This window comes from Mytilus trossulus, chromosome 10 (assembly GCF_036588685.1).
Source record: "Mytilus trossulus isolate FHL-02 chromosome 10, PNRI_Mtr1.1.1.hap1, whole genome shotgun sequence".
NCBI lineage: Eukaryota > Metazoa > Mollusca > Bivalvia > Mytilida > Mytilidae > Mytilus > Mytilus trossulus.
Window position 1 is genome coordinate 26,285,293 of NC_086382.1, and position 26,312 is coordinate 26,311,604.

Consider the following 26,312-nt stretch of genomic DNA (forward strand, 5'->3'; position numbering starts at 1 on the left):
AGAATTCATTGAAAATTATTTATGTGCAATTAAATTTATACAGCATTTTAGCACTAATACATTTCTAGAAAGATTTTGGCCTCAACTATCTGTATTACATGATAATAAACCCAAATATATACCAAAATTAGCTGACAAATATAAATACTGGAATGTGTTGAGCAAAGCAAAAATCATAAATCTTATTGCTATTTGATTACAAATACTGGATATCATAGGTATTCCAATATAAAGCAACATCACAAGAGAAAACATTGGATGTCACAGCGAAAAGGTAAATGTTTTTTCTCATGAGCCACCGTCCCAAATAGCAATAGAATCTATTTTGTCTCAAGTTCTGTATGTCAAAAATATCTTCACAAATTGGATCTTTAAATTGTTAGTTAAGGTACTTTAGAGTCTCTTTAACACCAAAAAAGTAATAGAATAAAATTAAGTTGCCTCATATACTTCAATTTTGTTTTCAATTGTTGATTCTGAATTTTTCAGGACAGTTATGTATACTTTTCCTGACAGGTTACTAAGAATTACAAATCCCATTCTGTGTATGATAATTTTGACATCAAACTTGAAAAATATTTTCTAACTTAAAAACTGAGTACCGGGTACAAAAAAGTAAAAAATCTATTCTATCTTTAAAACAAGGCAGTTGAACTAAAACTGGATTCTAACATGTATATACAAAGAGCATTAAAAAAAAAGTTTAAAAGGATGATGGGAAAATCATGAAAATTGTCTATATATTAATTTATTAAAATGTTCTATTTATTTAAGTTTGCCAATTGCAAGACACAAAGTACAATATCTGCAAGAAGTAAAAACTACTAACATTAAAACAATATCATAATTAATACTCAGAATTACTGTAGTGTTCTACCACTTCTAGTAGAATTTTAAACGTTAAGAGGTCTTTGATATTATCGGTAGTTTTCTTTTAAACCAAATATTCAAATTTAATCATAATAACAAATCTAATACAAGGATATTCTCATAGAAAATAAATTTCAATTTAGCCAATTTCTCAGGAACTATGAAAAAGAACAAGAAAACTGCATTACATATTTATAGATTCTTCTGAAATTTTAATAAACATTTGAAGCTCGATAATTTCATCGAATACTGATGACCATTTAGTACCCTATATGCAATACTACTTCCATTTAACATAAAAACAATATGAATCTAAACACAAACAGGTTAAGAACAACAGACTGTTTGGGGTAACATTTGATAATGATTAATGACAACTAGCTTGGACGGTATTTTGATCATTTAAGCCTTTGAAAAATTCCACATCTTGATGAAATGATTTACAATGATGGCCAGTAATTCTGTTCATCTTATAAGTCTGATAAAAAAGCAGGGACTTACCAGACATATGATTAACCAGACTTGACTGTATGTGTATCAGTTACACTACAAACAAAACTAAAAATAGCTCAGGATCAATCATAATTAAAAATAGCTCTAAACTTCATACACACTTATGTGAAAATCTGATGCTGAACACTTCAAAAATATATATATTACAAAAGTTTTCATGAACTAAAATAACTCTGTAATTATAAATCATACAGCATGAAGATAAAACATTTATAAAAAAAACTTTAACATTTGTTGCCGACTTCATTTACATATGGTATGAATAAAATGGTAAAAAAAAGTTCTGAAACTGACAGTAACCGATTTCATGATTAAAACTATTAAATGTAATTGAAGTAAAAATACATACCTGTTTAATTCCTTATACAGTAAAAATGACATATGTATATGTAAAACATCTACACTTTTATAAAGTGTGTTCCAAATTAGAAATTTAAAAATTATTTTTAACTAAAAAAAAAAAATATACAATTCAATATATTTTCTTACTTTAAAAAATTAAGAATCAATTTTTTCGTTCATTCAACGATTTAAATCTTATTTAAATCGTTGAAGTATGTTTAATAAACACACATTTTCTTATTCTATCACAAATATATGTTTGACTGACACATCCCATAATGATAATGAAATCACAAAATTGCATTTTTACATGAATAAATCACATATTTTCCATACTGGAATATATGATGATGAAAAATGAATATAAAAGTTGAAATGAGTGAATACACTCTATATGATACTTTTTTGTCATTTATTTTAATCAATTTGATGTTTATTCATTTCCATGAATTTTCAATTCAATATCTGTTTCTATTCATCAACATTAACTTTCTTTTCATTAATATTTTGTTTTCTATCCATTTCCATCCATGTTTCCCATAATAAGATTCTTTTCAAATCTAACCTTTTTTTATGGTCAATAGAGTAACATACAATTGGGAAAGACTTTTACATTTACATATTTTGTAATAGTCGAAAATTATTATCACATATCACCACATAAAATAAACTTCATATAACACTATCACATTCTTGCTGGGGGTCATATATAAAAATATACATGTAACAATTCATTTAATTCTTCTATAACAAAACTGAGCAATTACATCTATAAGGCATCTGTGCGCATTAATCTAGGTAATTCTAATTATTTACATTGAGACAGAAAATACTAACAAATATTTACTATATGAGGGAGATAACTCTGATTTGAAAAAAGTTTACTATATAAGGGAGATATATTTGTAATATCAAACAGTACCTTCTGCTGTATATACAAATTTCAGAATTTGAAGCATTCTAGGTAATATTTTCAGAAGAGTGCACAAAAAACATTGATTAGCCAACAACTATATCTGATCAGAAATCATGATTATTTGTATTGGGTCTAATAATTACTGATTAAAAATAAAGAGCACATTTCTTTCTGCTTCAAATTTAAAAAAGAAATCCTGTTCATAATCTCTCTAGTACTTATAAAAGGGCAAACAAGTCTTCCTTTGTTAGTTTTCTAAGACAGTTAACACATTCAGTGAGTTATCTAAAAGCATTATTCTACTTCTTCAAACGGACTAGTATACAAATATAATTTGACCTTCACCTTTGACCTATTGAACAATGTATCTATGGTAACACTTGAGACTGGTACATTGCTATGTGTTGATTAGTAATTCCGATTCTAGCATCCTTCCTCATTTGTCCCTGTTCTTCCAATTTATGGAAATGCTGAATGCGATTTATTTTGGCGGCTCTCACCCTACAATCTTCGGTATGATTTTGGTTATCTTCATATATAAGTCTCTGATTATGGGAATCCCATCTGGCTTGTGAGTTTCTCTCTTTGACTTCCTGAAATCATAACATAAAAATAATCTATGAATACTTTTAAAGCAGAGTTTAAATTTGGGTTTTTACTCAGGTAAATTAATAAATGAGTGATAGATTTCTCTTAGAAGAAATTTAAAGGTCTGAGTGAATAAACTATTCAGAGAACAATACCTGTTGTATTTGTTAGATGGGACAATAGAACTGCCAAAAGTTTAAATGGACAGGTAACTATCTGGTGAATCTATGGAAAGTTTCAATTGGGTTCGCAATAAGACCTCAATGAAATTTTAATAAACAAAGAATGCCACTTTTATGTTTTGGAAGCCACAGAAATAAATTATCATGAAATCAAATTTTAAGGACAACACCAAAATTGCATCATCTATCTTATCAATTGAAGAAAACAATTTCTGTTTTATAACTAACTTTAAGTTTTAAGCTTCTCTACTTATATCCTGCAACCAGCAACACACAAAACTGTGTACAAATAAACTTATGCAATAAACATATATAATATTAATACATGGATATCCTGCTATCCTGCTATTACCATGCACCAATTGTGATGTTAAAAAAAACTGTTTCTGTCACAATTTAAATTTTGCTTGGCAGTCAGAGTCGAAACAATAATTTGTTCGAAAAAAACTTTAAAAATGTAAATTTATTTGAAATGAACAGAAATATATAAAATTCTATGTTACTGACATTCTTTTTTCTTGCTTTCCTTTTGTTTAGGATCTCAAATAATTTTTAGCCAATAGCTGTATATCAGTTCTTCATACTTAAATAAAACTGTCAAAATAAGCACTTCATTGTGTCATGTAAGAAAACTTCTTTCATTTAAAGCAAAAAAATGTTATTTCATAATATTTTTATTTTCATACCTGTCTTTTCATTTCGACTTGCTCCACTTCTCGAGCTCGTTGTCCCTGAATTGCCTCCCTTCTTTCTCTTCTCAGCCTCAGAGCATCTATTCGTTGTTGGTCTCTTTCTCTCTCTTTCAGCTGATTAGCCTCAATCTTTGACCGTATCTCAGCACTGATATGTTTCTTAGCTTCCCTTGCTTTCTCTACAGTTTGTTGTTCTTTGACTTGCCGTTGGTGGTCACGTTCTAGTTGAGCAATTACACGATCACGATGATGGTCTTGCATCAATTCTTTCATGCTGTCTTCTTGTCTTGATCTTTTGTCCCAAGCTTGCTGCCTATTTTGTACCTGCTGCCTCCTGCAAAGAATTATTTCATTAAATTATTTTTTGATGAATACCAATTTTTTACAGATTCCGAGTAGGAGTCACAAATTTAAATGATCAACGAAATAGAAATTGATGGACAAAAAAGAAGGTGCCCTGTCAAGATATAATTTTGCTGAATAGAAGTAAACTTAAGCTGAACATGCATGTACAGTAGCAGTAAAAGATGTTTTTTTTTAATAACGAATCAAAGGATAAATTATTTATTAATTTGAAAATGGATCTTTTGTAATTTTTGGATAGAAACTAGCAGCCAAAGTCTGGGTCAGCAATTTTCATCTTTTTTATATGGACTGTGCTCTCATGTCTCACAGCCCAAACAATTTAAAAAAAAATGCCCCCCCCCCCACCCCACCCCAAATCAGAACAAGCTTGAGCTTAATCTTTTTTTTTAACAATGTAGATAACAAGTAGAGTCAACATGTTGTCACAAAACAGAACTAGGATGTCAAAAAGGAACATAACAAATATCCTACCTAAAATTCATTCTTCTTTCCTCCTTCTCTTCTGCTGGATGCCTTTGAACCACCTGTCGTTTGACTTCTGATCTTGTCTTACTAGGAGGAGGGGGTTGTGGGTGCCTCATAAGTAATTCAACAGAATTGGAATAATCGTGTGTGGCGTAGTTATCTACATACTTAGACATAGGACTTGTCCATTCAGCTGCAAAATGACAAAAGAAAGAGCTTATTGTTTGGCATACACATGAAATGTCAATTCAGAAATTATTGCGACATTGTTATGAATGCAAAACGGGAAACAGATTTATAAAAAAAAAAAAAACATTTAAAAATTTCAGAAGTGATTTCCTATCAGGAAATTTTGTCCATCACTTTTACCCTATAATACTATTTTGACAGTGGTCAAGAATTCCTTTATTTCTGAAATTAAATTAATCTTGCAGATTTCAAAAACAGGAAGTGTTAGTGTAACAAAAAATGCCCCTATGCCTGTTCACAACCATATTCTGCTAGAACAATATCTATGATAGTAAAATATCATAAAAGAGGGTGTTCAATGCTCTCTTTTCATGTTTTGAAAGGGATGCAAGTTTTATGTTCATCATATTACACTATCATAAGCCAGCGTGAATTTATTTTAAAATTCTTTATTATTTTTCTTTCCTTTTTCATCGTGCCAAATTCCTTTGTGATGTATTATGTGTTGGTGTGTTTATATACTGGTCCTTAATAGAGAATTTAGCTCCATATTTAGATTTTCAAATAAACAAACTCAAAGTGATAACCATCTTACCAATATATTGTCCTCTTTGATCTCTAGCTTCTAAAGGACATTGCAGAGCAGTTTCTCTGAATGCACCATGTGTATTTGGTGCAATGATCTCAGGAGCAGGATCGCTCTTCCAATATTTTTTCCATACGGGTCGCTGAGGGGACTTATTTCTTGAGCGACGATAAAGACCTAATCTGCTTCTCCTGGACATATCCATATCATCAACAGCAAATCTTCTGTAGTCAAACTGTTCTTCACCTACAAAAAAATAGACTAAATAAGATGAGAAATGTATTTCTAATGCAACATTGTTTGTAACGTTCATTTTGATTAAATAACTGCACCAATATTCATGGCATCAATTCACAATTCACTAACTTCGGTTTCCAAGAAGCTATAAACTTGTTTTCGGTCAGCCAAATGTTATGACCCTAATCAATATGTTCTCACTCTCGCCTCAGTGCGACTTGAAATTGACTGATGTTTATTCCATTCTTACTACATTTCAGAAACTATAATAACATTGTTTTATTTGTTCTTATTCTGAATTTGCATGAATATTTATTAAAGTAGTTAAACAAGCAAAAAGGATTGTGAGCTACATCATTTGAATATTTGAATATATATAAATCCCTGATGATGAATAGTGAAAGTGGTAGTGAAATGGAAGTTGCCATTAAATTTTTTTAATTCAATTAAGTAATTCAGAAAATTTAATATCAGCATTTTAATAAGTATGCATGTAAATATTTAAAAAATCAGAATTTTGTTACTTAAGTACACTGCAGTTATAATAATATTTGTTCATATCAAAAAAAATAAAAAATAATCACTGATAACATAGATGTTACAATAAAGCTTTAAAACAAACATACCGGTATCAGACCTAAGAACTTGTGCTGACTGTGGTCGTTCTCGTTTGATCTCATTATCTCCCCTGAATGATACAGACTTTTTAAACATATTTTCCTCCTGTTTTTGTCTCTTTTGCAACAGTCTATCACCACCAAGTTCCCGTAACTTTTCAATTTCTTCAAGTCGAGCTATATGTTCCAATCGCTCAGTTTCCAATGCTAATTCCCATTCTGCCGATTTCCATTCACCATATGCATCGGCCAATTTTTGCTCTTGCAATCTATTTTCTATCTCCTCAGTTTCTGTAACTTGTCTTTTTCCAGAAATTACTTCCTCTTTTCTTCTTAATTCTTCCAGAAACCTGTGTCTTTCTTGCTCATCTCTCCTTCTTTCTTCTTCTCGTCTTTGCATTTCTATTCTTTCTTTCTCTCTTAGTTCTGCTCTTTCTTGTTCTTGTCTAAGCAGTAAAGCTTCCTCTCTTAATCTTTGTTCTTCTTTTTCCTTGTCTGATATTCCACAATATGTTTCTTCTTTATCTTTTCCTACCTTTTCTTTTTCTTGTTCATCAAGTAATTGTTTATGTTCATTCAGCTGCATACTTATTTTTCGTTCAAGCTCGCCATTTGTAAGTGTTGTTCCTGCAAAATAATAATAATTGTGTAAATCTATACCATTCTTGTTCGAGAAATAACCCATTCAATTTCACTTATGTAAAATAAAAACTTTTAGTTTAGGTGTTGGATGCTATTTTTGATGCTGTCAAATTATAGGCTTGACTGCAGACCTTTTCACAGCAGAAAATTCAGGTACACAAACAAACAAAAATCCTGAATCTATAAAAATCAATGCTCACACCAAAATACATAAGAGGTTAAGCAAATATGTTATATTTTTGTTGATATCAAAACAATTGCAGAATTATTTGACATTACAAAGGCGGAATTGAAATGATAATAATATACATCAACAGTGAAGACTGATGAGCTTCATGTAATGTTAAACAGTGATAATATTTTTAATAATTCAAAATTGATTTAAATTTAACTATTCTTGATAAAAATGTTTATCTTAACACTAACCAGGAACAAGTTTGCTTATTTCCTCACTGCGGACAGCAGATTTTGTTCTCTGTGTCATTGTATGGCCTAAGGTCTGTCCCAAAGGTACATGTATGTAAGGCCTCAGCCATGGTCTTGTTTCCAAAACCATTGGGTCTAAATTAAACTCAAATGGTGGGGCTTTTCCAAATTCTTCTGGCTCTGCCTCTGGTCCTGATGTAGGATAGCCTGGTAAAGATTCTTTTGGATATTCTTCTTGAGATTGGAGTTTCTCTCTGGCTTCTTTGGGCATTTTAAGTTCTAAAGCTAGTCGTTCATATACAGTTGTGGGTGTCCATATTGCAGTATGAGAAGGAACTTGAGCTGTCTTACCATTTGAAAATGTTACTGTTAAAACATCATCTTCAGGACCTGTAAAGGGATTTAGTGTGAAAAACAATTATTATCATTATCTAATTTCAATCAATATAAACATAAAGTTGCAATAAGATTAAAAGGAGAGAGAGAATAAGAAAAAAATAGTTTTGATTAGACTGATATGTTCAATTATAAACTTTTTTTCCTAGAGTGTATGTGTAAACTGGGTTGCTGACTCACAAAACTTACATTTTTGTCAGTTTGTACGTTATCTGTCCACATTTTAATCTGATTAATGTGTTCAATCATATAAAAATGTCCCCAGTTTTATCTGATTGATATGTGTTCAATCATATATCATTCAGTTTATTTCTTATTTTATTGAAATAAAATCATTGTTTGCTGTTTAATATAAAAAAATAAGAATGCCCATGAGACAGTTACCCTCAACCAGAGACCAAATAACAAAGAGGTTAATAACTTTAGGTCACTCACAGTTCATTACATGTACACTTGCAATTTTATTCAAGGTTATAGTTGTCTTTTTTACATTGTTTAACATATTATATTTAAATTGTGTCATAGATCAAATTTATTCAATGGTTTCCATATTTTGTGTATATTTCTTATTGATACAGTTAAGCCATTTTAACTGATATTTTCTGTGCACAGTATCTCTCTGTTTTGTGACTTATTTGAATTGAGAGTTGTCTTAGTGGCACTGACATACAACATCTTCCATATACATGATATATATAAAATAATATTCTATAAATCAGTTTGATTTGTTTTTACCTAAACATTAAGATACACCAGAATATTCTGTGAAATTTATATTTAATTTCTGACCGAATAAATTTTTAAATCTCTAAAATATCTAGGAAGGGATATAATAATATAGCACTTCGATCCATTTAATTCATCCAGTTAGATCTATTGATAAACATTAAAATAAAACAAAGTGGGCAGTCATATTAAACTTTAAAGAAAACTTCTCGTTCAAAACCTATAATTTATTCATGTAACATTTATACCAAATAAAAATATTTAAATTCTCATTTCACGGTCATGACATGGTTCAGTGCTGTGTTAGTATGAATCATTTAAATTTCCTAACAACTGTCCAAATATTGAATTTGAAATATCAAAAAGCCATTCAAGAACTCTGCATCTCCAAATGATCCTATTTTTTAAACTTAAAATTAATCTGGCTAAAAAATCTTCTTTTAAAGTTTTTATTACCCCTCAATGGTTTATAACTCAGTCAGTAAATACTGTGGACACATTCATTTCGAGAAATGTTCAGTAAATAATGTCACTGTGGACATAAGTTTTTGTTTGTTGTATATTTAATGAATTGCTGAAATTGAAATTGGTGTTTTTTGGTGTAGGGATATTAAGAGGGTTTTTTTTACAAAAAAGTAGCTGTTTAAAGTTAACAATTTCACACAAATATCATATTTAGAATTTAGCATAATGAAATTATGTTTTCGATTAATTGTAACGGTGACTGGTAAAAAGAATAATCATAATCTAATAAATTAAGTCATATTATATTTAATTAAAATATTTTGACACAGGAAAATTTATTAAGGATTACATTTGATTAATCTAAGTGTTAAGTTGTTACATTAATCTATTAATCTGGTAATATTATTAGTACAACAAAAGGCCATCAAATATTGTCACACCATTTGATCATTTGATCTTATTAATTATATAATTAGCACCATTGTTTGTTTTTCCATTTAAATTAAATTCGGTGAGGGACGAGTGTGCTTAAATTTTAGGACATTTGCTCTTTTTTCTATGATTTTTTTCACTATAACAACACACCATTCCCATAATAAGAGGTTGATGTGAAGGATCATCATCATGAACACTTAGACCACTTGGCCACTGCTGTATTTTTCCCATGGTAGAAACTTATATATAATTTATAGCTGTTAATATCCTATGTATAATAGTAATTTTATGTATGTATAACATAAAAAAGTAAGAACATGCATTCATACAAATAAAAAATTGTTCATGTATCAAAAAATAGATTATAAATTAGTTTAAATCTCTCTGGAATTTAAAGTATAAATGCAAAAATAGTACAAAGATTGAGGGCAAAAGAAATATGTATGATTGCATTTGGATTATTGACTTAATATAAATATAGGTAAATCTATATATCTAATGATCATCAAATATTAAGAATATTATACATAATAGAAAAGAAAAAATCAATCATTGTTTGGTTAAGACTGTGAAACTTGTCAAGAGGCACTACACTGGGGTTTTCATTTGCTATCATATCTTCATTTCTATTAGGTGTTTCATTTAGAAAGACTGCATTAATTATATCCATTTTATAAGTAATTTTTGAAAATTAAAAAACAACATTTTTTTTTTTAATATTTTTTTAGAAAAAGAAGTTGATACTAGTAGAGAGACAAAACCCCTGTCGTTGCCTTTCTTGTTTACCTTTTTTCATTGAATTCATTAACAACTACAGTACCAGTACTATGTATATTTTCCACAATCAATTTGCTCTGTTATATTTTTATCTTATTTCTGTCCATATATATATTATGTACAACAGTATACCAGTATATGGTATGGACAAAAAGGAAAAATTTTAATATATATATATGTATATTTATATTAAATCTATATAATTTATAGCTTTAATTAAAAGACTTTACATTGTGTAATTGTGACTTGGATGGAGAGTTGTCTCATTGGCACTCATACCACATCTTTTTTAGTTAAATTTATTTCAGCATGTTCCCCATATACAATGTGGCTTTAAGTGAACATTAATTACATCATATATCATAGCTGAAGTAAACTACCAATCATTATCCTAACAAAAAGAAACATTGATACACTTCATATAAATATAATATGACATTATCACAATTATTATAAAAAAGAAGATGTGGTATGATTGCCAATGTGACAACTGTCCACAAGAGACCAAAATGACACAGAAATTAAAAACTATAGGTCATCGTACAGCCTTCAACAATGAGCAAAGTCCAATGCCACATAGTCAGCTATAAAAGGCCCCCAAATAACAATGTAAAACAATTCAATCGAGAAAACTAACAGCCTAATTTATGTCAGACTCAACTTTGTATTGGCATAGATTTCAAGTTTATATTTGTCTGTAGGTGGGGCATAATCGTAGGTGTAGCATAAAAAATATGCTGTCACATAGAAGTTAACAGGAAAGAAAATCTGTAACTCTCAGATCATCTTCCATATATATGCTTATATATATTATAAATGAACAAACTAAAAAAGATTATTATGGCATGACAAGTTTTCTTTAAGAAAAAACAAGTTACTGGAAAAGCATAATGAAAGAAACTTTACAGTCGTTAAAAAAATATGCTGCAAACACTGACAAAAACAAAAATATCGGACAAAAAAATCAATAATATGAGAAAAAAAGAAGCTCAACACATGTTTTAACATTCCTGTTTTCATTTCAGACTGTTTATGACAACAAGTTCTACATAGTTTTAATTCTATGTAAAACATCTTCAGACTTTATCTGTCCATATATATTTATCAAGTAAAGTGTAAATATTAAAAGACAAATATGAAAGATAGTATGTTTGAAAGGGAATCATAACCTGACATTTAAATTTCACAGTTGCTTTTAACTGAAGTGTTATACAAGCGTGTTTTAGTTACATAGATATACGGCCCATTTTATATATATTTCAGAATGTTTATCACTTTTTTATTTTGAAAAACAGTTCCATGGAGCTTTTATCAGACAAACAAATATGGAGATTTCAAAATTATAGGAATGATTAAAACATTACTTTGAAAAAAGTTCTATTTTTCCATTTGAATAAAATGAAATATGGGGTATAGTATCAACCCAGCAAAATAAAACAAAATGAAATTAATCAAGAGTTAAACAACAGACATGCAGGTGTCCATACAATATATCAAACTATATGAACTTAAATTGCTCTTTATCTAGGAAGTTGTGAATAAAGCAAAAGGAAAATCCACCCTGGCTGTTGTGTATATATCAGTATTATTCTTCAAACCTTTTAGACCTTCTATGTTGACTTTTACATGAATGTGTACACAATATTTTAGACAAAATTGGTGCCTTTATACTAGTGCCCTTTATTTAAATGTTCTAAAGTTACCAATAATGAACTTTTTCCAAATAAAAATATTTGATGGTCATTTCGATTATCGTCACTTATACATTTGTAGTTAATAAGAATACCTAGAAATAACTTACCTGGGGCTTGTCTTTTCTCATGTCCATCAATGACTATTCCTGGAGCAAATCTTTCACCATCTGCCTCCCATGGTGCCAGCACACGATCGGCAGCCAGAATTGTGTGTCGTTTAGCATCTTCATAATCAATGATGTCATACACATGTGTATCTTGATAGGTTGTATCTTTGTATTTACCATGCTTACATGGACCAAATGCAACCAGGAATTTGTCTGACAAAATCTAAATCAAAGAAATAGAAAAAAAATATATAGTTAAAAGTTATACAAAATTATAAATAAATTCCACAGTCCATCATATACATGTACATCATGATATCTAACAGGGTTTATAAAAGCATGGTTTAATTTAAGCATGAGGTACTTTAGTTTTTTTTAACCCCACTTTGAACAAAATGAAGGCTACAAATAAAGGTTTAAATAATGTAAAATATAAAATTATGTCTTTTCTCCTGATCAACTGTTTATTTATTTTTTCACAACAACCCTGACAACAAAAATACATGCAATAAATAAAAGCTTTTTATATTTTTCACACAGACATAATGATTGAAAAATCAATACTAATAATTTAAGACTGCAATTTGAAGATTTTCCTTTCAAAAAAACAAAATTAAATATCAAATTAGACTGTTTTGCTGTTTTAAAGGGGAGATAATTCACAACTTCAACTGCCTAGTATCCATTGTTTCCAATGCAATTCTAGCGGATGTCAAATATCTGAATATTTATAAGTTCTGTAAATCTTCTCATGTTTCTATTTTAAAAATGAATTACTAAAAATGGTAATATTTATTTGTAATTTCTATCAAGCTTAATTCAGTTACCAATATAAAAAAAGTAGATGTGGTATCATTGCCAATGAGACAACTCTCCACAAGAGACCAAAATGACACAGTAATTAACAACTATTACGGCTATACCTAAAGTAAAAGTGGATATACAGCTCTTAATTTCATAATATGTATATATATACAATTGCAAGTATACATGCAGGTATACCAAAAGTTTACATAACACGTTCAAAACTCAATATGAAATATTTGAAGCTTTTCACTATGGGATTATGTTGTTGCCTGCTTTAAGCTATTTAAAATTTGATAATATAAGAGTTTACAATGATTTATTAACCTATCATATATAAAGATCTTTGTCTATTCACTTTTAATAGGGATCCATTTGTTGCACTTAACAGGCTATAGACATTTTACTATGTGTTTGCTTGTTCACCTGGGTGAGGCATTTAAAAAAGAGACTGGATTTCTAACAGTGCACGTTTTATGACATAATATATAATTGGTAAAATGATATAATATGTCTTTTAAAAAATCAGTTTGAAGGTTTTTAATTGATACCTTTGAATCAAAATTTCATGTTTGTATGCATATTGATTTTTCTACCTATATACACTGTTCTTTTCTATAAAACTGTCTGGATGTTTTTAAACTCTATAGTAATAGCAAATTTAAAAAAAAAATTTAACACATAATTTTCAAAAGCAAATTCTTAATTATTACACCTGGTTTCTTTTTTTTATCTTTTACAATTTGTTTACATAATTCAATTACTTCAAATAATAAAATATTATTTTTTAAACAGCAATAAATGCATACTTTTCTCCACTCATAACATTTTGGTTTTAAAATTTTAAATTTGAGGCTTGCCTAGCTTTGTAAATTTTCAAAATTAAACTGTTGAGACGATAAAGATTTTGTAATACACAAGAGATAGTGGTGAAATCTGTTTCTCTTATGATTTTAATTGACATCTAAACCAAGTTTATCCTTCATTTTCAAATAAAATACAAGAAAGTGACATTAGAGCAGGAAAAATAAAAAAAATAGGAAATGATTTATGTAATAATTTTTTTGGGGTACTCACTGTACATGTACAGGCAAAATCAAACAGTTCAAATTTAATTTTCAGACTTCATCAAAACTTTAAAACTTTTCACGGCCCAATTATGGCTATGTGAATTTCAACAATGTCAACTGGCTTAATACCTGACTTTTGACTGTTCCCTGGTAAAAATATCCATCATCCAATCTACGAGCCAGCACACTTTTACCAATCAACAGGGCACCAGCTGCAGGGGAGATATCCCCCTCAATGCTCCCTAACATGGCATCTTTTGCTTTCAAATAATTCCTTGCTGGACGATATCTGCTCCAACCATGTGGATAATAATACCTAAATGGATAGGCATTCCACGGAAGGCCTGGAGAATACCCAGGAGGATATTGATAAGGGTACATAGGATCTAAATATGGGGCATACTGCCCAAATGCATTGACTCGAGGTGTGAGATACAAACTTTCTTCCGGGTCCACTGCAAGTGATGTTGACATACTGCACATTTTGTCCTGGCTATGAATTGTACCATTAGCTGTTCTGACTAAGCGTTCTGCAGCATGATCTGCACGATAAATTGGCGTTATTCGTTCAACACATCCATGTGTTGTTAATGTTATGATATGAAATGATCCGTATGATTCAACAGCTAGATCTTCCAACAATTCAACTGCCACACTGTCTGTACGTTCCTCAGAACTTAGATATATACAGTGGATTGGACGTCCCCTAGCTGCTTCATATACACTATCTAAAATGTCCACAGGGTGCTGATCTGCTAGACCATCAGTGACAATGTACACAGCTCCACATGCTGAATCTGACAAAGCCGTCAGCAAAGCACCCTGGGTATTTGTTCCTGTTTTAGGGGTTAAATTTTTAATCCAGTCTGTAGCCACAGTCACTGTTTGTGGTGAACACTTAACCATTTTATCCGCCCATTGGGTGACATCAGAATTGAATTCTAAGATGTTGAAAGACCTAGGTGGTGGCTTGTTAGCATGTTTTAGTAATGTTTCTATCAAATGTTCCTTGACAACGTCAAGACTTTTGTACATACTTCCAGACGTGTCGATACAAAATGTAACATTTTTCTCTAGCACCTCTCCAAATATTGTGGGAATACCCTTCAATTCTGGAGGTATTAAAGCCATCTTTCAACAGTTGATGTACCTGAAAAAAAGAAAAACAATTTGAAAAACATTTAATTTTTACACAAACAAATGTACTCATGTACTGCATGTTAGTACAAATGTAGTAGTATACTCAAATTGCAGTCAAAACTAGGTTATATTTTCTAAATGAATAGTGAAAAGAAATTTCAATATCATTTTTACAGTGACTTGACTGTAAGTGTTGCTATCCAGCAATTGCAACTCATTCAAAACTTTGACCAAATTGCAATTTGATTTACTAAACCAAATTGTTCAACTGGTCAAAATATTAAACAAATTTTTCAGCCAAAATGTGAAAGTGCAAGGTGATAAAATAAAACAAACTTACAATCCTAGAAGAATTTAACTCCACTTTAAAGAGGTTGTGATAAAATTAGTTTATCAGTTTGTATTGGTATATTATAGTCATTTCCATGCTGAAGGATCTGTTATTATTTTGAATTGCTATAAAGATGTCCAAACTATAATTAAGCTTTCATATAGTTTTTCTTTTTAAAAGTATTCTATATTCACCTTGCACTTTCACTACTTGACTGTGAATTTCTACAGCAGTTAGTTCAAATTTTAGACCAGTTGAACAATTTGATTGAATAAGTTGCAAAAATTGGTGGATAACACTAACAGTCAAGTCACTGTAAAAGACTCTTCCTATATTTTTAGATCATAACAAAAAAAATTAATGTTTGCATAATTATATATTTATGCATCAAAGAAATGTATAAATATATTACGGTACCTTTGAAATTAAGGAATTTTCAGTGTTTCCCTTTTCCCTTTTAAACAAAGGAAAACTAATAAAATCTCCAAATTGTGTAGTTACTAGGGAACTTCAAATATATACAGTAGTTCTGGTTTATTTTATACCATAATTAAATCGTGTAATATATGATTTATGGGAACTTAACTGTTCCTATCTTATAAATCTTTCAACAATCTGTTTAAATCCACAGATCTTAATTAACTAATCAATACAATTCATTGTTTCACAATTTTTATTGTCAAATCAATAGAATAAAAGCTATATTTATGTTAGTGTTAAAAGAGGTGTAAACATGCTTCCTTAAACAGTTTAGTTAAATCATCGCACAACTATTTTTAAAAACTATCAAAATAAATTTTACTATGCATTGGGATATACAATGTAAGTAAAACTTGTATACAGACAAATCTCTATAAAAAGGTCACCCTTGAGGCCAGAAAAAAATACCTTTCATGGAGAGATGAATATATGACCTTTGAATTAAAGTTCAAAATGCATGGGATTATCATTATTGTAAAAGAACAGGATAACTTAATTGTGTCAAAGCGTTGTTTTGGCATAGTACTTTTTATTGTTTGTATTTTGAACATGTTGAAGAATACATTATATTAAGCACAGCCATTGAAAGTTAAAAGTTAACGAATGAGTAAGCTGCAAAACCTTTACAGATCTATAATGGTTGGGCTAAAATGGAGACAAAGTGTATGCAATTTGTGATGTTAGTCAGCCACAGAGTTGTAGTAAATTGTATTATATTAAAACATATTGATGTTACTGCATTTATTCATCATCCTTTGCAAACTGACAAAAACAGCTGATCTTAAATGGTTTTGAATCTACATGCATATTCAATCAGTAGTTCAAAGTGTTCCAAACTTAAAAAGTAGATAAATGTAACATTTAGGAAAGGCATCCTTTGACCAAAAAAAGCTATAGTTTTAAATAACCTAATAAACATTTTTGTAATTGACCATTATACATTTATTAATAAAGTCACAGTTTTCCCCAATTTTTCATGAAGCGAATGCTTGAGATTTGGACAAAATTGTAATTATATAAATATCAAAGGAAAATGCCTCCAATAAGCATGAAAAGCAGTGAGACTTTGCAGCCCTAAAGTCAATCAGGCCATTAGTTTTCTTGTTTGAATGGTTTAATATATGTCATTTACAGTCCTTTAATTGCTGAATGAAATTAGCCTTTCATAATCGTGACAATTTTGATATTCATTTCCTCAAAATAATTCACAGAACACTTAAGGTAAGGAAACCTGTTTACATGTTTGTAGTCAAAGTAATGTCACTCTTTTTTTAAATCAGTAAAAAAGAGCTTATATAGAAAAACACTTCCTAAAACATGATAAAAAGTAGTACGACATAAATTTTTTATTTACAATATGGGTGCATATACATTTGTATGTGTGGGATGCTTATCTGAAAGGGGCGAATGTAAATCGGAACGAGTTGAATCAGAGAACAGACTCAGATTTGTGTGAACTTGCGATATTTAATTGATTTTAGGTGCATATCATGCAAATGGGAATTGGGTGAAATGATTGGGATTTCTTATGATTAAATTAGATATTGATTAATCAGAAAATAATATATGCAAACAATGAAAAAACTAGAAGCTGTAGAAAGAAAAGGCCTGTCATTATACCTTAAAGGTTCAGAAACATCAGGTTGACAGGTAATGGAAGTCAAAAGAAATATTCAAATGTTCGAATCCCGGGCCTAAAATAAAATATTGTTTGTTTCCCCAATCCCGACCGACCCTGCAAAATTGGTGCTACTCATAAAATTTTATTGTCAAAAATAAGTCAAATATTATTTTATTCATTTTGGATTTTCAGGCTTACCGGATCGTCCAATAATGTTCAAGCTTTTTGGAAAATTAAAATTATTTCCCTACCTACCTACCCACACCTGGCTTGGCAGGGTAGGGATTGGGGAAACAAACAATATTTTAATTTAGGCCCCGCTGGTACAAAATGTACCATCCATGGATTTTCACATCATTGAGGCTGCAAGCAACTACTACTTGTACAAACAAGTTTATATACTATAGGTGCTTGGCAGTTTGATATGGTCATGGTGGTACAAAATGTAGTCCAGCAGTCATAGGATGACCATGACATATATCTTAAAGTAAAACTGGCAAGAGTATTTCCAAGTAGTAAGATGCATCTGAGTTGTACAGTATAGGACCTTCGAGTTGCTCGAATGGATGGTACGCAGCAAGAAAAAAGAAAACAGGGTCTCATTGGGGGGTTCAGATCCCGAATTCCGCTTACTGTTTTGTCAGATTCCATTATCCCACTTACACTATGTACATAAGCAATTCTCATTTTTTGGTTATTTCCAGTGACCCGCTAGACTTCACTTTTTCACGGCACAATAATTTGACTTTCACATGTCAAGCTAACAAAAAATGAGACTCACAGAAAAGGGGTAATAGTGTTGTAGACCTGAAAATGTGAAGGTGAGTCTTGAGTTAGAGAAGTCTTCAAGATCTTCTTTGGTTCAGATGGTTAGAGCACTGTCTGTAGATTCCAACATTCAGGGTTCAAATCCCGCTGGTACCAACCATGGATTTTCACATTGATCATAAGCTTATAGCTTGCTCTATAGTGTGAGTTCGTGGTCTAGTGGTTAAGACCGATGGCTATAGTGCTGAAGGTCCCGAGTTGGGATCTCACTCGGGGTGCTAAAAATATCAGTACATCAGAAGGGTAATTTTCACCCTCTCACACACATTTCTGGTACTTAGACCATAGTTTACACTAGAATGAGTACTTTGGCGGCCTCGGTTGGTCAAAGTTGTCCCCAACTTTGACCTGGGACAGCTTTGACCTGGAGATCAATCTTCTAGTATCTCTTTGATTTGTCTGTTTCCACCGAGTGGCCCCCTGGTTCTTTCCGAGTACTTCGCCTTCCTCCACTGTTATAACAGACTTCCCAGTGTCCTACACGCTCCCTTGGGCACTGTTGGGTAGGGATTGTTCTGGTGGTGGGATAATATTGTAAAGGACACATCTCCATTAATCCTTAGGGAGTGTACAAGGATCCGCTGTACCCTTGCAGTCAATCAAGGGGTGCGTCTAAATTTGCGGAATCTCGAGTACATACATACATCTGACATACATGTATACATATAGTACTGACTATAGACATGCAAGAAAATGATCTAAACAACACACATAAAACAGACAGAGTTCTGCAAAGGATGAAATATAGTCAAGAGTACAATAAAGGCTATACTTACAATTATTAGAAGAATACTGTTTAATTTCCAACGTTCATTATTTCTCAGGTTTACAATCGTTTACCTCGGGCACCTGTTGTTGTCAAGGAAGTCACCAATTTTACAGCCACTGTTTCGCACTGTAAAATACGGTTGTTTTTGTAAACTTTATATTAATAAGACTTGTAATAATAATTTGAAATATTTTTAACATGAATAACTATCTGTTTAGTTAATAAATTGTTATTTTTTAAAATAATATATATGATAAAGTCTTGTTGCATTGTCACCCAATAGAAAAAGTAAAAATTTAATAAAGTACCGGATTAATAGTGTAAACAAAAACAAACTGCGACGTACGTTTGAGACTTTTAAAGAAATGATTCTTCAAATGAAAATTAAGGGCACAATACATTAGATTGTTGTATTAAATAATGAATTCAAGTAAATGGAAGTACAAAATGTACTATATAATTTAGAGTTTGCCATTTCTTGAAAATAAAAGCTGATATTGTGTTTGAATCTGGTTTGTTGTTGACAAAACTATCTGTTTCGGTTCATAGACATTATCAAAAATAAATTTTGGAGAACAATCTGACGAAAACTTCATTTGAATAATTTTCGGATTTGTCCTTTGGGATAAAAATTAAATATCTAAAAGTTCGTGGTCTTTCAATCAGTCTGAGATGATTGTCTCAAGATTGATTCGACCTACACAAAGGCTGTTTGGCTATGCAACAAAAAGGAATGGAAACCAGTCCCGTAAAGCCAGCGGTGAAATAATTCATGACGCTAAAATAAACGATGTTGATTGTTTACCTGGAACTAGCACGTAAGCTTTAGTAAAAAATATATTATATTTATTCATATGTACAGTAGCTAGCAACTAGCATGGACTGAAAGAGTTGACTATAGATATTAAAGCCTTTAGAGACGTTTCGGCCCAAGTATCATGTCATTTTGGCCACAGTACCATTTCGGCTACATTCCATGGCACATCCATAGACATGGTGGATCACAGGCACTTGTCTCAGAAAAAAAACCCTATATACCTTAATAGAACACAAGGAACTTAACTAAATTTTTGGAAAAAAAATTTGAAAAATTTCTCGGTTGTCAAACCTACTTAAACTCAATATGCCGTAAATCTAAAGTGATTTATCTATAGATACAATGGTATATGACAGGACTGTCATTGTTGGCGGGATCATTAGTAGAAAGCCTCAGAAGTCGGCCAACGGGACATTTTTTTACATTTGTCTCAAGCAGTAATAAAACATTGTGTGTAAAAGTGATTTAAATTTTAAGTCACTTTTATTAATTATATAATATTCATGTTAGTAATTCAACAAATCAGAAGATTAAAGAGTCCAAATATCTATATATATAGAAAACAGAAAGGGAGAGTCTATAGATAAGAACCCAGTTTTTTTAACTCTGCAGACCCCCATGGACTCTTCATATATATTTTTTTCCTTCTATAAAACAGTTGTACCTATAATAAGAGAAGAGACAAATATCAAAATCTAACAGAGAACAGAGATCGAGGATACTTGACCAGATTACTAATTATGAATATAGGAGCACCTCTATTTGAATTTTAATATTTTAACAATACAAACAATGTAATCCGAAAAAGAGTTTTCCTTAACATAAAAATTTGGTATAATATTACAGTTTTTCTTTGTAGTCTGTGGTTTTTGGGGTGTTCGGTGGTAAAAATACCCACCCGTGGATTCATATTGTTATTAATCATGTTAATTTTATGACTGAAGGTTCATTATACTATAACAAATGGACAAACATGGCTGTATTTACACTTAACAGAACTACAAGAACTACTAAAACTAAAAAAGTACAGACTTACCTGTCCAGTTGGAAATGTTTTAAGGCCTGGCATCCACTAGATCATGTACAATTAGTCATTTCAGGAATCATATCTTTCACTAAAATAGATTGTCAATTTTTTCATGCCTTTATGACGTCATTTATCATATAATAGGTGTGCCTGTATCCCTGCTCTATTAAAAGTTTCCAGCACATTCTTTCTCATCATTCTATAGGGTAGTACATGTATTGAAATAATTTATGTTCCATAAGTACCAAACTTGATTCCTGTATGACTAACATGACTAAGGGAGGAGACCATAACTGAGTACACACTGAGCTGTAGGCAATTTTAAAGGTTTAATTGAGTGGACAGTATTAAAGCAATTCAGGTGTGTTTATTTTTACACCTTCTGCAGAAAGGAAAAAAAATGCCCATCAAAATTCAAAAAAGATTATATCAACTGGTACTAGTCTGAATTCAAATGACATCAGAAAACATGCATATAAACATGTACTGTACAATTTGACATTTTAATAGATTTATACAAGACAATTGCATTTATAATCTCAGGAAAGCTACTAAAACCGAAAAAAAGCAATGGCCCGATGCATCAAACAATACATGCTGTTGTAAATATTTAGATCAAAGATGAAGGGAGAAACATGATACCTATATTTGTACATTCCCTCTTATAATGATTTTTTTTTAGGTTTGGATACAGAGGACCCAAAAACTAAATTAAAGACTGGATCATGAAATTTTAAGGTGTACAGATGCTTTTTCCCCCCTTCTTTTTGGTTTGATAACTTCAGAGGACAATTATTCTCTAAGACTGGAGTCTGAAAACTACAAAAAGTCTGAAGAGGTTTTTCTTTGATTTTAGCTTTGGATGCAGAGAGCATAAGTTCTTGCATAAAAAAAACTGTAGCTTAAATTAAAGTTCTAATGTTTTTCTTTTCTTTAAGGTTTGGTTACAGAGGGCGTAAATACTTAGATAGAGACTGGAGTATGAGATCTACAGAAGGTCTAATGATGTTTGGCATGTGGTTGTGGATATTTTATAAATGTATAACAGATTACGGTCATTTAATGGTAAGTACATACACGACAAATGAATTGTCCTTTGTGGCCCTAAGTAAAAAAAAAAATCAAAATTTAGGTAGAACAGGTCTGTCTTCAATTACAGAAAATACTACTATATATATCAAAGAACATTAAACAGTTATAACAAAATAACAAGCAAAAAATGTATTGTTATCACTGTTACAGTGGATGAAGCATATAGAGTTACCTCCCATATGCATGTTAAGTTAAAATACTCAAGTTGCCTCCCGTATAACAAACATAACTTTCATAGTATTGCAGTCTAACTAGCTTTAGATTCTCAGATGAACCTGAAATATTACTATTATTGTATCATTAAACATCAATTTTGTCAATTGATTATTATGAGTATACAAACTTATTGCAAACCTTATCAGACAGTGATAGAAAAAAGTAAAATAGCCACAATACTGAAATCTAAGAAAAATTCAAAACTGAAAGTCCCTAATCAAATGACAAAATCGAAATCTCAAACACATTAAAAAAAGAAGGAAATTACAACTGTCATATCCCTGACTTGGTTCAGGCATTTTCTTAAGTAGCCAATGGTGGGTTTTATAACTAGCTTAACCTCTCACCTGTATGACAGTCACATAAAATTCCATTATATTGACAACGATGGTTGAACAAAACAAACACACATAATCGGTAAAAATGTCAAGAATGGGTGTACAGCATGCGCAGTCAACTTTGTGTTATAATCACTATGAAAACAAACAAATATGTAACAAAGAATCACGAAAAAGGTATATAGACAAAGCATATTAGCAAAAATGGAAGATAAGAATACAAAAAACTACCATAGCATGACAACAGAGTGACAGGATGTACAAAAACAGACCCGCATCATCTAACAAAGAAACAAGAAAAGCATATTAGCAAAAATGAAAGACATTTATACAAAAAATTTACCATAGAATAATTACACAATTATATTTATAATTTGATGACCATCATGTATAAGAAGACAGCCAAGTCAAATGGATATAACCAAAAACAGACTAAACAGTAAAAGTACTGTAATATTCATAACTGTAATAAAGAATTTACAGTCTTTTGTCTTCTCTTTAATATTTAGTTCAGGAAATGATCTGTAACTTATTCTTTTCTATGTTATATTTGTAGCCTCATTTTAAAATTCCCGATCCTAACCAATGGACAGATGAAGAGCTTGGAATACCACCAGATGATGTAGAGTGATATTGACACAATAATTCATGTATAATTGATAAACTGCATATAAACTTTAGACAGTGGATGAATGTTTTGTTGAGATATAAAATTTTAAATGGACTATAATGTTTGTTTTTTTTAGCTCACCTGGCCCACAGGGCCAAGTGAACTTTTCTCATCTTTTGGCATCCGCCATCCATCATCCGTCGTCGTTAACTTTTACAAAAATCTTCTCTGAAACTACTAGGCCAAATTAAACCAAACTTAGCCAAAATCATCATTGGGGTATCTAGTTTTAAAAATAGGGCCAGCCAACAAAGATGGCCGCAATGGCTAAAATTAGAACATAGGGGTAATGTAAAATGTAGATTTTGGCTTATATCTCTGAAACCAAAGCCTTTAAAGCAGATCTAACATGGGGGTTAAATTGGTTATCAGATCAAGATCTATCTGCCCTACAATTTTCAGATGAATCGGACAACTCCTTGTTAGGTTGCTGCCCCTGAATTGGTAATTTTAAAGGAAATTTGTCCATTTTTGGTTATTATCTTGAATATTATTATAGATTGAAATAAAATGTAAACAGCAATAATGTTCAGCAATGTAAGACCTTGAAATAAGTCAACATCACAAAAATGGTTTGACCACTTGTGTTGTTTTGCCCTTTAAAGCCAAATTTCAACAAATTCCAACATTTTTGTAAAATTTTTCAAAATAATTTTCACTGTAACTGCATGGCCAAGTTTATTATAGATACAGATAATTGTAAGCAGCAATATTGTGCGGTAAAGTAAGATCAACAAACACATCACCATAACAAAACACAATTTTATCATGACTCATGTGCCCTTTATTTAATATGCACATAGACCAAGGTGGGCGAAACAGGCTCTTTTTCCGTATGGTCATTGTTACCTTATAAGGAGATGAGGTATTATTGCTAACAAGACAACTATCCATCAAAGTTCAAATGAAGTGGATGTATAAAGCAATTGTTGTCAACAATATGGCCTTCAAGAAAGATAAAAACCCATACTGTATTGGTCAAAAACATTAACTGTACAATTTTTTTTCTGCTCTAGTTGTGCATTTTGACAGTAAATGTCTCTTCAGTGATGCTTGAGTCCAATATAATTAAAAAACCAAAACGTTGAAGAAATGATCAAACCAAAGGCCAAAACTGCATATTTATTCAATGTTCCTCTTAAAGCAAAAGAGTCCATGTTTGATGATGATTTAATTCCCTATCGAAGGTCGGTGTTTTTTTCCAGGCACTGAAGCTTCCTCCACTAATAAAAACTGGCCGCCATGAAATAGTCAAAATGCTGTGCTTACAAGTGGCGTTTAAACACCAAAAACAAAATTAAATAATTTAATCCCTGGGTACACATTTTAAACTAGATTCTCAATGAATATTCAGGTACAGTTCAGTAACAATTGGTCAAGGAATTTCTTCAGGGTTGTTATTTTTAAAGATCACTAAGGTTTATAACTGATGCAGTTATAGTAAAAGCTAAAAGATTGAAGAAAAAAACAACATCTCTTCACATTGTGGTTGGAATACAGGCTGGAAATACAACTACATAGGTTTAATAACACTGTGTAAATATAGTTGACCTTTTGCATATACTATCTATGAAACCAAATTAACCAGGAAAACTTTAGATTGACAAATGAACAATAATCAGATAATTGCCAGATAGACATACATGTATACAATTACAATCATTTCATACTCCAAATATAGTTATTACTATTGATATAAGTGAAATAGACCAAAAACAACAACTTAAAATTGAGGAATGAACAGGAACTAGAGGCTCTCAAGAGCCTGTATCGCTCACCTGACTCTACCTAGGTATTTGAAATCATATAAAAAAAGATAAAATTTGGCTACAAAGTAATAACACTTGGCCAGCACCTCATTAGGAAAGGAACATTTATGCTATGTTTGGTTTCATTCAAATCAGTGGTTCTCTAAAGATGAAATTTGTATGTATTTCCAAGAGGGTCCTATGTTAAACTGGCTGCCATCTTGGATGATGGATCAGCTACAAAGTAACAACAATTGGTCAGCATCTCATCAGGAACATGCATGCTATGTTTGGTTTCATTCCATTTAGTGCCTCTCTAAAAGAAGATATTTGTTTGCATTTCCCATAGGGTCCTCTATTAAACTAAGTCCCCCAACTAGTTGCCATCTTGGACATTGGGTTAGGAAGCAATACACAGTAAGGAGTTTAGTTTCGCATTATGGCCCCTGTGGATTTTTCAAATAGGAAAGTTATTGTGTAATAAAATTCATTTTTAGACAGATGAGTGGTAATTTAGCCTTCAAAGATGGTTTATAAGAGCATCAAAATTATTTTTTACACGTTTAATGGGCTGTTTTCTGTTTGACAGTCCGTATTTTAATAGCTAGACCGTCCATGGGTCCAGAAATTAATGTACTGTTTACAAACACTTTTTCTAGACGCAATTTTACAAAAAAATGAGACGAAAGACATATGATTTTCATTGGATTTGCTGAATGATATATGTACACAGTTTCAGAAAAGGTATTACTTCAAGCGATTGAAATTCTACTTTTAGCCAAATTTTGGGGAAATATGTGACATCTTCCCCCCCCCCCCCCCCTTTTTGCAATATTTTATAACAAAACAAGATTGTTGCCATGGATACACCAAAAAGAAATCATATTCTATAATCTTTGGAAGATTCTGATTACATACATTTGCCCATATATGACACAAACAGTAAGCTTGATATTGCAAGAAAGCAATGAAAAGGGAATGGTAAAATTCATAAGGGCAAATTTTAGTATTTTTTCCTAACTGTTTATTGCTACCTTAGCAACAAAGTGACAACACTTGGTCAGCATCTCATTAAGAACATTCATGCTATGTTTGGTTTTATTCTATTCAGTGGTTCGCTAAAAGAGGAC

General features: G+C 31.1%; 2 protein-coding genes across 2 annotated transcripts; one reads left to right on the forward strand and one right to left on the reverse strand.

The window, feature by feature from the left end:
* Positions 1-1,928: 1,928 nt before the first annotated feature.
* Positions 1,929-19,379, reverse strand: LOC134687115 (uncharacterized). Its single transcript, XM_063547115.1, has 9 exons — positions 19,282-19,379; positions 14,235-15,255; positions 12,232-12,454; positions 7,632-8,021; positions 6,573-7,190; positions 5,719-5,955; positions 4,941-5,127; positions 4,098-4,437; positions 1,929-3,234 (listed from the first exon to the last, which is right to left on the reverse strand). Exons 2-9 carry the CDS (start codon positions 15,234-15,236, stop codon positions 3,010-3,012), a joined length of 3,222 nt encoding a protein of 1,073 aa, XP_063403185.1. The 5' UTR covers positions 15,237-15,255; positions 19,282-19,379; the 3' UTR covers positions 1,929-3,009.
* Positions 19,380-19,865: 486 nt separating this feature from the next.
* Positions 19,866-23,488, forward strand: LOC134686125 (uncharacterized). Its single transcript, XM_063545799.1, has 3 exons — positions 19,866-20,092; positions 22,057-22,183; positions 23,321-23,488. The coding sequence occupies exons 1-3, from the start codon at positions 19,947-19,949 to the stop codon at positions 23,393-23,395; spliced, it is 348 nt and encodes a 115-aa protein (XP_063401869.1). The 5' UTR covers positions 19,866-19,946; the 3' UTR covers positions 23,396-23,488.
* The last annotated feature ends 2,824 nt before the right edge of the window (positions 23,489-26,312 follow it).